Source organism: Netta rufina (assembly GCF_964035555.1).
Source record: "Netta rufina genome assembly, chromosome: 3".
Classification (NCBI taxonomy): Eukaryota; Metazoa; Chordata; class Aves; order Anseriformes; family Anatidae; genus Netta; species Netta rufina.
The window spans coordinates 120,905,308-120,918,518 of NC_140125.1; the positions used below are offsets into that span (position 1 = coordinate 120,905,308).

The 13,211-nt window shown below is 61.4% G+C and overlaps 2 protein-coding genes across 2 annotated transcripts in view; both read right to left on the reverse strand.

Annotated features, from left to right (window-relative positions):
- Positions 1-107: 107 nt before the first annotated feature.
- Positions 108-7,726, reverse strand: GAREM2 (GRB2 associated regulator of MAPK1 subtype 2; the record flags this gene model as incomplete). The annotated part of the gene is given in 7 exon segments (XM_084284119.1): positions 108-972; positions 1,095-1,258; positions 1,628-2,758; positions 3,492-3,588; positions 3,590-3,617; positions 4,882-5,022; positions 7,615-7,726. Coding segments are annotated over 7 exon segments (2,538 nt in total).
- Positions 7,727-9,825: 2,099 nt separating this feature from the next.
- The window catches only part of RAB10 (RAB10, member RAS oncogene family), a 37,731-nt gene continuing 34,345 nt past the window's right edge, over positions 9,826-13,211 (reverse strand). The window contains exon 6 of the mRNA XM_084284937.1: positions 9,826-12,816. Coding sequence (XP_084141063.1) covers positions 12,733-12,816 — 84 coding nt within the window. The 3' untranslated portion in view covers positions 9,826-12,732. The remainder of the gene's footprint in view (positions 12,817-13,211) is intronic.

A 13,211-nucleotide genomic window follows, 5' to 3' on the forward strand; every position in this document is an offset into this window, starting at 1 on the left:
GAGCCCCCGGCAGCGGGGCCGAGCTCCCGGGGAGGAGGGAACCCCGCAGCCGTAAGCGGGGAGAGGCACTGCGTGGCTGGGGCTTTGGGGTGCCCCCCAGCACCCGGCTAAATCTTGGGGCGCCAGCCCTTGATGAACTGCATGATTTTCTTCACCTGGAGCTTGGTGAGGCGGAAATCGTCGGCCAGGATCTCCTCGCTCAGCTGCACGAAGATGCTGCCGTCGATGCGCTCCCGGGCGAAGAAGCTGACGACGTCCTCGGAGAGGCCGATGAAGCGCAGGCACTTGGACACCTCCTCCACCGACAGGGCCGAGAGGTCAGCGGGGGGCAGCCAGGGCGAGCCGTCCCCGCTGGGACGGGGGGCAGCCGGCGGGGCCCCCCCTTCGCCCCGCGCCGCCGGCGGCACCTCGATGACGCCCTGCGCCAGGTAGAGGCGGGCGACGCCGCCTTCGGCCCCACGCAGGACAGCGGGTGACAGCGGGGCCGCCCCGCGGATGACGATGCTGTCCCCCTCGAAACCTTTTGGGGGCCGGGGGGGGGCCGCCGGATCCAGCCCCTCGAAGGGGGCGAAGGGTTCGGGGGAGGAGGAGGAAGAGGGAGCAGCCGGGGCCGAAGGCGGCTTGGGCCACTCCGGGCTCTCCGGCCACTCGGCCGGGGCGGCGAAGGGGTTGAGAGCCCCGAAGGGGGCGAAGCGTTTTTGGGGATGCGGGGGCTTGAGGCGGGGGCAGCTGCGGAAGGGTTTCAGGGGGGGCTCGGCCGCTGGCAGCGGGGTGGAGCGGCCGCTGCCCCCCCCGGCCCCTGCCTCGGCGTAGGCCCAGGGGTCCGACCAGGCGCTGGGGCCAGGCTGGGTGGCGGGGGGCAGCGGGCGGCCGGGGGGGTCCCCGGCTTTGCAGTCGCCCCAGGCACAGGGGTAGCAGTACAGGGAGTAGGCGTCAGGTGAGGGTGAACCGCTGCCACTCCGCGGGATCGACCTGATGGAGGAAGGTGAGCGTCACCCCAGGGCCGTGCCGTGTCCCCCTCCCCCAAAAAAAAATCGTGGTGTGGGGGACATCCCGCCCCGGGGGGGGTTATCCCAGGACCCCGAGCCACTCACCCATCGTGGAGCCCCGAGGAGTAGTAGGAGAGGCTGGGGCTGGGCGAGGGAGCAGGAGCCAGCTTCGGGAAGCGCAGGGGGGCTGGGGGGCTGCGGGGGGCTGGGGGGCGGCCGCCCCGGGGCGGCACGGGGGGCGCGTTCAGCAGCCGGCACTCCTCCTTCACCTGCAATGGGGAGAGCACCGTCAGGGCCACATCATTGTGGGGCCGACGCTGCCCCGGGACCCCCCAACCAGGGGTGCAGGGGGGGAGAGGAGCAGAAATGGGGGCCCGGCCCCAGTGGCTCCCAGTTTTCCAGCTGGTCCCGACCAAGCCACGAGGCTCCGGTGAGCAACGGGGCTGGGGAGATGCCGGGAGCGGGGTTCCCCACGGCACGGGGCGGGGGCGCAGAGGATTTGGGCAACCAAACGGAGCTGGGTGGCAAGGAGCCCCACACCCTGTGGCGCAGCAGGTCACGGTGGGTGCCCCCCCATGCTCCCAGCGTGGGGACACCGCTGGGTCCCCCCAGTCCCGGGGGCATCCCACAGCTCTTACCGCCTCCGATTTGGGTGGCACCGGGGGTGGCGCGTCCCCCAGGGGCTCTTCCCTGGGCACGCCGGGGCGGCGCGGGGACCCCAGCGGGGACGCGGCCCCGAAGGCGACGAGGTCGGGGCGCCCCGTGCCACCGGCCGAGGGGAAGCTCTCCAAGCCCTGGTTGCTCCAGAGCTCCTCGTAGGGGATCTCCAGCGGCTCCTGAGTCCTGAACTCTGGCTCGGCCCAGTCGGGCGTCATGTACTCCCTCTCGGGGTCGGCGAAGTCGGGCTGCTGGCGCGGCGTCCCTGTCCCGGCCCCCGGCGGGTCCTGGCAGCGTGCGGCCACGTCCTGGGGGGCGCGGGGCAGCCCCCCGCCGTAGAAGCAGAGCGAGAGGCGCTGCAGGGGCTGGCTGAGCTCCTCGCGGGCGCAGCTCGGCAGGCAGAGCCGCAGGCGCCGGGGGCTGGCGCACTCCTCCGAAAAATCGGGCTTGGCCTCGCGCACCGCCCGCGAGTACTCGTCGGGGTTGAAGCGCTCGTGGCAGTACGCGGCGCTGTCCCGCAGCAGCTTCTCCAGCTGGGGGTCCCCCCCGAGCAGCCCCTCGGGCAGCTGGAAGCGCGGCATGTCGGCCAGCAGGAGGAAATGGAAAGGCACCAGCTGGTCCCGGCGGAGGATGCAGCACAGCACCACCGTCTTGGAGATGATGCTGACCAGCTTGTAGCAGTGCCCCTCGCGGATGGCGTGCAGGTCGTAGGGGTTGCGGGCCGGGCGGCTGGGCACGGCCACGTTGACGGGCAGCCGCACCTTCTCGATGATGCTGCGGATGGTGTGCTCGCCCTCCTGCAGCCGCAGCTCGAGGGGGCTGCGGGTGCTGAAGCGGCCCTTGCACTGGAAGGGCAGGCTGAGGCTCTCGTTGGTGCGGTGGTTCATGCAGATCAGGCAGGGCATCTTGCCCTTCACCTGCTTGGCCCCCGCCGCCGCCGCCGCCGGCGCCGCCGCCTTGCCCAGCTTCCGCAGCAGGGTGTTGAAGCGCGACTTCTCCTTCACCGTCTTGGCGCAGAGGATCTCGGCCTGGCCCATCAGCGTCAGCTCGTCCCCGGCGTGCAGCGTGAAGTTGTACACCTCGCTGTCCTCGCTGAACTCCCCCGACACCACCTGCACAGGGGACAGCCGCCGGCTGAGCAGGCGCCCCGTGCCCCGTCACCGTCCCCTGGTGTCCTGCTGCCTTCCCCGTACCTCCCACCACCAACACTGAGGTCCTGAGTGTCCCACTGCCACCTTCTGATGTCCCATCACCATCTCCCAATGTCCCACCATCACCTCCTGATGTCCCATCACCATCTCCCGGTGTCCCACTGCCACCTCCTAATGTCCCACCATCACCTCCTCATGTCCCATCACCATCTCCTGGTGTCCCACCGTCACTCTGTGATGTCCCACCACCACCTCCTGCTGTCCCACTGCCACCTCCTGGCGTCCCATCACCATATCCTGGTGTCTCACCACCATCTCCTGATGTTCCATCACCATCTCCTGATGTCTCATCACCTCCTCCCAATGTTCCACCACCACCTCCTGGTGTCCCACTGCCACCTCCTAATGTCCCATCACCACCTCCTGATGTCCCACCACCATTTCCTGATGTGCCACCATCACCCCCCAATGTCCCACCACCACCTCCTCATGTCCAGTCACCACCTCCTGATGTCCCATTACCATCTCCTGGTGTCCCACTGTCACCTCCTTGTGTCCTACCACTATCTCCTGATGTTCCACCACCATTCCCTGATATTTGTCTGCTGCCCCACCACAGTCCCCCAGTGCCCCCAGTCCCCCCCTACCACTCCCTGCTGTCCCCCCACCACCACCCCACCGCCCCCACGCCAACCTTCACGCTGAAGGTGATGGCCTCCATGACGAAGACGCGGTCGGGGAAGATGCTGGCCACCTCCTCCACGCTGTTGAAATATTGCACGGGCTCGCGCCCGGTCCTGGTCCAGCAGCTTGAACTTCCCTGCAGGGGACACCCAGCCCCGGGGCGGTCAGAGGGGACCACGGGGAGACCCCCCCCCCAGCCCTGGCACAATTCATTGGGGTGGCTGCTGATGAGCCCAGCCTGGAGTCCCCGTCCCATTTGGGTTCATCCCAAGCTCTCCCCTCCCAAAGCACAAACCCCCGGGGGCACCAAGTTCCCCAATTCCCTGCAGCACCCCCAGAGGGGCAGAGAACGCCCCAAAACAACCCCAAAAAATGCCCCAAGGATGGCTACTGAAGGCTTCCTGCCCCCCCCAAACCCTACAGACAGCGGTGTATGGGGTTCAGGCACAGCCTGGGAGCCGGAGGGCTGCATTCAGGAGCTCTGCCTTCATTAGCACCAGCGTGGCGGGGACGGGACCTGATGGGAATATTAACTCGGCGCCGCCGCGCGGGGCTGCTCCGCTCGGGCCAGCTCGGAGGGGACACAAAAAGCTGGGGGAGGACGGGGACACGGAGCCCGAGCAAAGGGACGGGGACCGGGGCAGGAGCTGCCCTGTGCCCCAGCGAGGTGGTTAACACACTGTGTGCCCCCCCCCAAATGCCCTGACCCCCTTGGGATGGGCGATCTGCCCCTCCCCCGCTGCCTTTCCCATGATTTATTTATTAGCAGGACTCGTTGCCGCCATGGCGAGCACTTAGAGAGGTCATTAAGGCTCTGGCTACGGCGGCCGCGGTGAGCTCAGCACCTTCAGCTGCTGCAGCAGCCCCGGCTCGTCCCTGTCCCTGTCCCCGTCCCATCCCCGATCCTTACCAGTCCCCATCTCACCCCTGTCCCTGTCCCCATCCCAATCCGTCCCTGTCTCCATCCCCATCCTCATCGTCATCTGCAGCCCTGTCCCCATCCCATCCCTGTCTCCATCCCCATCCCATCCCATCCCATCCCATCCCATCCCATCCCATCCCATCCCATCCCATCCCATCCCATCCCATCCCATCCCCATCCCATATCCCCATCCCATCCCATCCCCATCCCATATCCCCATCCCATCCCTGTCTCCATTCCCTTCTGCATCCCATCCCATCCCCATCCATGTCCCAGTCTCCATCCCAGTCCCCCCCATCCCATCCCAGTCCCCCCAGTCCCTCCTCGCCCCCGTTCCAGGCTGGATGCCACCCACACCACCAGCAGCCCCCAGCTCCTCGCTCAGCTCACCCCACCGTGGAGCCCCCCCAGCCCCAATTCCTCCTGACGGGGGGGGACCGAGCCCACCCTGCCCCCTCCCTCGCGGCCCCGTCCCCACCTGGGTACTGCAGGGGGATGTCGATTTTGGGGCCGATGACGTAGTGCCCTTCCTCCAGGCTGTGGGCCGTCACCGTCGTCCACTGGCGGCAGGAGTGGATCAGGAGCACGTCCTGGGCGCTCACCCCCTCCACCGACTCCCCTGGGTGGGGGGGGGGACGGACAGGGACAAGCTGACCCCTGGGGAGCCCACCCATGGGTGCCAGCCCCCCCTCCAGGACAGCAGCATCCCAATTGCCAGAGCCTGGGGAGCGCCTACCCCAAAACTAGGGGCTGAACCCCCGACCCCACAAGCCGCTCTCAACCCCCCCCCCCAAACACTTTCCTAGGCAAGAAACAGCCCCAAAAATACAAAGCGGCGATGCCAAGGGCTAAAACACACCCAGGGCACCCCCAATTTTGCTTTTGGGGGATGGAGGGGACAGCGTGGCCATGGGGACGGCCACGGGGGGAGCCCATGGGGGGGGGGGGGGGGTGCGGGCGATGGGTGAGCAGGTGCCCGCTGCCAAGAGCCGCCAGTTGCCCTGGAAACAATTTTCTTTGTCCCTCTTGAAAGGCTGCAGCAGCGGCCGAACAACAAGTTTATTGACACGGGGTCCGGGCTGCGGGCCGGGGCGAGGCAGCTCGGGGAAGGGGAAGGGGAAGGGGATGGGGATGGGGATGGGGATGGGGGGGTCCCGGCACCCCCAGGCTGCAGCCGGATCCAGGGGGGATGCGTCCTGCTCCCGGGGGGCTCAGCCTGACCCCAAACACCCTGCTTGGCCCCGACACCGTGCAATAGGGTTGGGTGCTCCTGGATGTGCCCCGTCCCTGTCCCCATCCCTGTCCCCATCCCTGTCCCTGTCCCTGGTTGGGGTCAGCACAACCAGCCCCCCCCCACACACACACAGCTCATTTTCAGCTCCTTGCACCCGCACATCCCCAGGCACTGACCTGAAGCTGCCCCCCCTGAGCCCCCCCAAAGACCCCCAAAGACCCCCCGGGCACCCTCACCCCTTATAGCCCCCCCCCCCCAGCTTGCAGGATAATGGGGCCAGGCTGGGGGGGTGAGGAAAGCAGCCAAAAATGTGAGCAGGAGCTGGGGCCACCCCAGGGCAAAATGGGGGGGACCCGGGGCTGAGCCCGCTCCATGGCTGGGGACCACCAGGGATGGGTTTGGGGGGGGGGGGGGGGCTGAGGGGCTCTGCGCCTCCATCCCTGAGCATTTGGGGTGCAGGAGGGGGGGGGGTCCGCGGCCGTGCCGGGCGCCTCCGTCCCGAAATCTCAGCAACAGTTACCAGGGCAATGGGCAAAGGCTGGTGCTGGCCCCCACAGCCCCGCACAGGCGGCCCCTTTGTGCCCCCCCCACCCTCAGCCTGTGCCTTGGGGGGGGGGAGCACTACAGGGACCCCCCCCCCAGCCCCCTGCGTGGCTCCCCAGCCCCTCCAGCTCCATCCCCGTCCCTCTGCCCGTCCCCATCCGCTGCAGTCCTCCCCCCTCCCAGCCCCTCTTTTTCCAGCCCCCCCAATTCCCCATCCCTCTCTCCCTGCCCCTCAGTCCCCCCCCCGACCCCCCAGCCCCCCACTGCTCCCTGACCCCGTCCCTGTCCCCATCCCCCTGTCCCTGTCCCCTGCACCCCCTACTCCCCATCCCCTCTGTCCCCGTCCCTGCCCTCCTCATCCCCCCACATTTCTCATCCCTGTCCCCATCCCTCTGTCCCTGTCCTTATGTCCCCATCCCTGTCCCCATCCCCTGCTCCCCCCAGCCCCTCATCCCCCATCCCTCTGCTCCCATCCCCTGTACCCCTCCGGCTCCTGTCCCTGTCCCTCTTCCTCCATCCCTCTGCCCCCATCCCCTGCTCCCCCTGTCCCCTGTCCCCATCCCTCTGCCCCCATCCCTCTGTCCCTGTCCTTCTGTCCCCATCCCTGTCCCCATTCCCTGCCCCCCACGGCCCCTGTCCCTGTCCCTCTGCCCCCATCCCCTGTCCCTGTCCCTCTGTCCCCATCCCTCCGTCCCTGTCCCTCCGTCCCCATCCCTGTCCCCATCCCTCTGCCCCCATCCCCTGTCCCCCTCTCCATCCCTCTGCCCCCATACCCTGCTCCCCCTGTCCCCTGTCCCCATCCCTCTGTCCCCATCCCTCCGTCCCTGTCCCTCCGTCCCCATCCCTGTCCCCATCCCCTGTACCCCCCCAGCCCCTGTCCCTGTCCCTCTGCTCCCATCCCCTGTTCCCCCCCGGCCCCTGTCCCCATCCCTGTCCCTTCATCCCCATCCCCATCCCCATCCCCTGCTCCCCCCCCCCACATCCCTCATCCCCCATCCCTCTCCCCCCATCCCCTGCACCCCCCCGGCCCCTGTCCCTGTCCCTCTGCCCCCATCCCCCTGTCCCCCTCTCCATCCCTCTGCCCCCATACCCTGCTCCCCCTGTCCCCTGTCCCCATCCCTCTGTCCCCAGCCCCATCCCTCCGTCCCTGTCCCTCTGCCCCCATCCCCTGCTCCCCCCAGCCCCTCTCTCTGTCCCCATCCCTGTCCCTTCATCCCCATCCCCATCCCCTGCTCCCCCCCCACCCCTCATCCCCCATCCCCATCCCCATCCCCTGCACCCCCCCCGGCCCCTCTCCCCATCCCTCTGCCCCCATCCCTCTTCCCCCACCCCTCATCCCCCATCCCCTGCTCCCCCACACCCCCCACCCCTCCAATAACCCCCCCACTCCCCCAACCACCCCCCCACCCCCCCAATAACCCCCCCAGCCCTCACCCTGCCCCAGGCAGACGAGCGTGGGCAGGCGGCACTTGCTGACGATGGCGTCGAGGGGCAGCGCCGCGGGGCTCCAGCGGAGCCGGGCCAGCCCCGCCGCCAGCTGCTCCATGGCCCCCGCATCGCCCCCCCCCTCACCGAGCCCCCGGGACACGATGGGGGGGACCCGGGGGGGGGGCAGAGGCAGCGCCGGGCTCCATCGCCACCAAGAGCGGGGAAAAAAAAAGAAAAAAAGGAAAAAAAAAAAAAAAGAGAGAGAGAAAAGGGGGGGGGAGAAGAAGCCGGGAGCCGCCCCCGCGGCGGGGCTCTCAGCCTTTGGCCGGCCCCTGAGGGCTCCCCCGGGGGGCTGCGGAGCCCCCCCCCCTGTAATTTTCCACCCCCCCCCCTATATACGGACAGGCTGCTCGCCCCTCGGATTTGGGGTACGTGAAGGATGGGTTTTTGGGGGATGTGAAGGGGTGAAGCCCCCCCCCCCACACACACACACACACCCCCCGAAGCTGGGTGAGGGGGTGTGGGAGGAACGGGGGGAGCTCCAGGCTCGGATATTCATTTATGTATTTATTTAATCATTCATTTATTTATTCATTCATTCATTTTTTTATTCATTCATTTATTTATTCATTTATTTTATTTTATTTTATTTTATTTTATTTTATTTTATTTTATTTTATTTTATTTTACTTTATTTTACTTTATTTTACTTTATTTTATTTATTCATTTATTTTATTTTATTTATTCATTTATTTTATTTATTTATTTATTTATTTATTTATTTATTTTATTTTAATTTATTTTATTTTAATTTATTTTACTTATTTATTTATTTATTTTATTTATTATTTATTTATTTATTTACTGGGGGGGGGGTCAGGTCAGCCCCCTCCCGGTGCCCCCGCAGCTGCAGGAGGGGGGGTTCACAGAGGGGTTTGGGCTGGTGGGGTCCTCCTCAGATCCCCCCCCCCCTTTACCAGTGCCACCCCCTGCCATGGGCACGACCCCTGCCCCCCCCCCAGCCCCCCCCAGCCCCATCCAGCCTGGCCTTGGGCACCCCCCAGGATGGGGCACCCCCAGCTCCTTGGGGTGCTGCGTCCCGCTGGGGATGTCCCAGAAAGCCCAAAAATGGGCTTTTTGGGGATGTCACCCCAAAAAGCCACAGGAGCACCCCCCTGGTCCTGTGCCCCCCCCACACTGGGCCCCTCTCCCTTGGACACGCATGGACGGCACCGACACCGAGCGGTGGCTCGAGGCCACCCCAGCTGGGGGGCACTGGGGGAAGGTCCCCGGGTGTTGGGGACATGCTCGTGGTCACTGTGGGGCAGGGGGGGGCTCCTGCAGCACCTCAGTGCCCCCCCCAGCCCTTACCCGTGGGGATTTGGGATGGGGAACCCAAAGGAGCAGAGGGAGCCCGGTGCTGGGGCCAGGCTGGGAGCTGCCACCTCCCGTGGGTGGCACCGTGGTGGTGGCACCGATGGGCACCCGAGGCTGTGACCCCAGCAGCAGCACAAAACCCCTCCGGGTACCAACACCACGGCAGTGGGAAGCAACAAGACCCCCCCCCCGTGGCAGGGGGATGGGGACAGGGACAGGCAATGATGTCCCCAAGCTGGGCATGGCCCAAAGCGCATGCAGGGGGTTCGGGGAACCCGCTCCCCACTGCTCGGGGGACACGGAGCTGATCCGTGCTGTTGAGCACGCAGAATCATAAAATCACAGAATATCCCATGTTGGAAGGGACCCCTGAGGATCATCGAGTCCAACTCTTGGCGTCACACCACATTTTGGGTCTACCCAAAATTTTAGACCACGAGCACGGCCAGCGGGCCCCGGGGTGCCTCCAGCAGGACAGGGGCCGTGGGTTGGTGGCGGTGGTGACATGGAGCACGGAGGAGCACGCGTGGCTCCCCCAAGGTGGAAACCCACCCAGGAGGCTGCCCCCGTTCCAGGGGTTTCCAAAATTTCCCCCCCCCCCCAGCCTCGAGGAGGAGTTCAGGGCACTCGCTCACCCCCAAGGACAGTCCCCGCAGCCCGTCCCCAGCCCTGAGAAGCGGCTGCCACTTTCTCGGTGCAAAACCAAGAAATGGCTGTGCCAAAATTGGGTTCCTGACAGCAGGGAGCAGCTCTGAAGGGTTGGGTAACGCAGCCGGGGGGGCTGCAGCCAGCACAGGGGACGGGGGAAGGCGCCGGTCAGGGGCCCAGGAAGTAACCAGTGCAAGTTTATAAAAGCTTTTATTTGCTCTTGGTATGACCAAGAATGGGACAGTGATCTTTTATACAATTTGATACAGTAAGTGGTACAAAAGAATGTGTTTTAAATAAAAAGCCAGAGTGGAGTAGCAAAAATATTAAAAGATTAAGTAAAAAAATTGTAGGCATGGGAATTAATCCTAGACCTGAAGTCGATGCTGTTTTTGTTTTTCCACCATCCAAGTCCGGCCGGACGAAGCGCGGCTCTCACCTCACCTCGCCCCGCGCCGCCCCGGCCACGCCACGTCCAGAGCAGGGAACGCGCTCATACAATAGACCCAACCTCGGGGTTTAGTTCATCATTACCAATTTAATTAAGTTACATTTTTGCCATGACAAAAAGGTAGCACTGGGGTTGTTCCGCTGCCGGCTGGGGACGCGAGAGCCCGCGGCTGCTGGCACGGCCGGATCCAGCGCGGCGGCGGCGCCCGGGGGGCTCAAGGGGCTCCGGGGGGGTCCGGGCAGATTTCGGCTTCAATCCCCACCCGGGGTCGGGGGGGTTTCCACACGCAGGTGCCAGAAGCAGTTAGTTGGCTAGCGAGCGGTAAATTTAGATACCGGCAGAAATAAAGTTACTGCGAATTCCTCCAACACCATTATTATTACTTTTTTTTTTTTTTTTTTTTTAGCATCAGAATTGACTCTTGGTGCTCACTCCTCCTCAGCTGGGCCTTTGCACTCCCAAAACAAAACAAAACCAAGCCACATGGTTAAAATTCATGTTTTTATAGAAGAGGACCACCTAGACCTGTCTGCGTGTGCTGCGGGGGTAAGGAGGGGGCTGCGCTCCCCTGGCCCGGGCACCACGAGCGCAGCGCCTAGGGATGACCCCGACAGATTTACACAGAAGGAGCCAAGCCCCCCGGAAGCAAATAAAAAGCTCATGTTTAAAACAAAGATTATACAAAAAAAAAAAAAATTGATGTCTATTCTCCATTTTCCCTTTTTGATCATGTTGAAAAGTGCAGGTTTCACCAGAAGGTAGCCGGACGCTATTTACAGTGCTGGCCACCGCGGGCACAGCGCGGGGGGGACCGACCTGTGCCGTCTGCCCACGGGGGTCCCGGGCCCGCCTGGCCACACCAGCCACACGGCTGGGAAGGGCTGACACAGAGACAAAATGCCAACACACGGGGAAAAGGGAGACACGCCGGCCGAGTTACTACACGGGAAGCGGTTTTAAAAACTAGAATTTCCGTGTTAAAACACTGTCATTTCATGAAAATTAAATCAGCGTTAGTTACTGCTTTATTGACTGGAGAAAGTCCAAAACCCAAGCGGGCAAGAGGGAGGCGCGAGGCTTGTCCAGCTTCAGGGACCGCGGGGCCGGGGGGAGGCGGCTGTTTGGAGCATCTCTGTGTCCTTGGCTGGAGCAGCTCTCCTGCGCCGTGATCTAAAGGCAAGGCAAGTGAACGCACGACTGCTCCTGCAGCCCGGACACCCAGCTCAGCGGGAGCAGCCCAAGAATTGGGGCTGGCAGTCGTTAACCCCCTTCCTTTCACTTCACACCCGAAGCCACCGCAGGGCACGAGTGCCTGGGGGGGGGACGCGGCGGCGCAGCCCGCCTGCCCGTGCCCCGGGAGCGAGCCAAGACTGACCGCAGCACGAAGGACTCGGAGCTTCTAACACTGGAAAGTGGAAAAGTTTTCAGGGAGGTAATAAATTAAACTGCCGACTTTTTTTTCTTCCTTTTTTTTTTTTTTTTTTCCTTTTTTTTTTTTTTTAAATCTAGTTGTACTCAGCCTCTTGCTAGGCTACCGAACATCTCGTTGGAGCGGCTAACAGTGAGAGACAGAACTGAAAAGTTCATGTTAACTGCTGTCAGTTTGGGAATCGCATGTTATATTCATACACATAAAGTAGACAACCACATCACCCTCCATAGAAAACTAGTGCATGCAAATAACTCTTCCATATCATAAAACCCAATGGCTATGCAGGAGGAGAGAAGATATACTAGTGAACTGACATTGGCTAGAGGGAAATTAGTAGGTATCGTCAACATTTTACCTTGAAAGCTAAATCAGTGCTTTGTATTAAATTTTTGGCAAACATACCACGTTGCCATCCTTTTAATTAACACATCACACCATGAAGGAAAGCAAATAAAAGCAGCATGCAGGCAAAAGGAAAGAGCTGCGAGTGAGGAAAAAAAATGGCAGCAGGAACAGTTCCGAATGGGGAGATCACCAAAAAGGAGACAGAGCAGATTAAATGCAGTATTTTTTGCACCACCCTTTGTCCTCGATGCATTACACCAACAATTACAGAAAGCAACCACAAAAGAGTTCAGTATTTTAAAACGATCGGGAATGGATGGTATGTCTCCTGCACATGCTTCCACCAGAAGAGAAACAAAAAGTGAAAATAAAAGTTCCTTTCCACATAAGGCACAGGACAAAATAAACCCCATTCACATACTCAAGGCGAAAATGAGTGTTTTCCTGGCTCTTTTGCTGATGCTTCTAGAGAACATGGTGACTCAAAGCACATTATCCATGACAGAAAATTCCACTGTTGTACAAAATAAATTGTTAATTCTAACTTTTATTCTTATACAATTTGCAGAGTAGAGTTGAATATGATTGCTATATGTTTTAATGTCAGGAGGAACGGGACTATAATACAACCAAAACGTAGTGGTAAGTTGAGCAGGTACATTAAAAAAATGAAGTCACGGAGATGATTTTCCTATACATGTCGAGGAAATTATAGTACGCAAGCTGTCCTAAACAGAAAAACAAAGGGAGACAGGAGCTTGTTAAGATGAGGAACAAAACATCGGTTTAAGGTTAAAAACGGGCAGAGTGGTTTGTTTTGCAGCGAGAAAAAAGGAGCGGTGGATGGCGATTGGTGATATAGGAGAACGTTCAGCAACACTTGCTCTTCCAGCCTGTCACCCCACCTCCACTGCTGATATCTACATTTTCACTGTTGGGCTCTTTTACAGGGGTCTGCAACGAAACAAGCAAGAAGGTTAGAGAAGTCCCGAGACATTCTGAAAAAGAGCATTCAGAGCCGGAGAGGCAGAGGCTTACAGAAGGACTGACACCACCAAATAACATCCCGAATAAACCACAGACAGAGAGCTCGACAGAAATGTAGGGAATCCTCCTTCCCTCGCCAGCAGAAGCGTGCAGAACCAGCCTCAGGATTTTTTTTTTTTGTGGCTGTTGTTTTAAATCAACAGCGAGCAGAAATCTGGGAAAAGCTTTCAAACTCGGACTGCTCCAAAGTAAACACGAATTATTTCCAGATCCCGCTTTTAGAACTGACGCTCGGACTTTGGGGGAGTAAATCACAGCGTGCGACTTACACGAGCTGAAGTTAAATCATGTGCACTAATGAC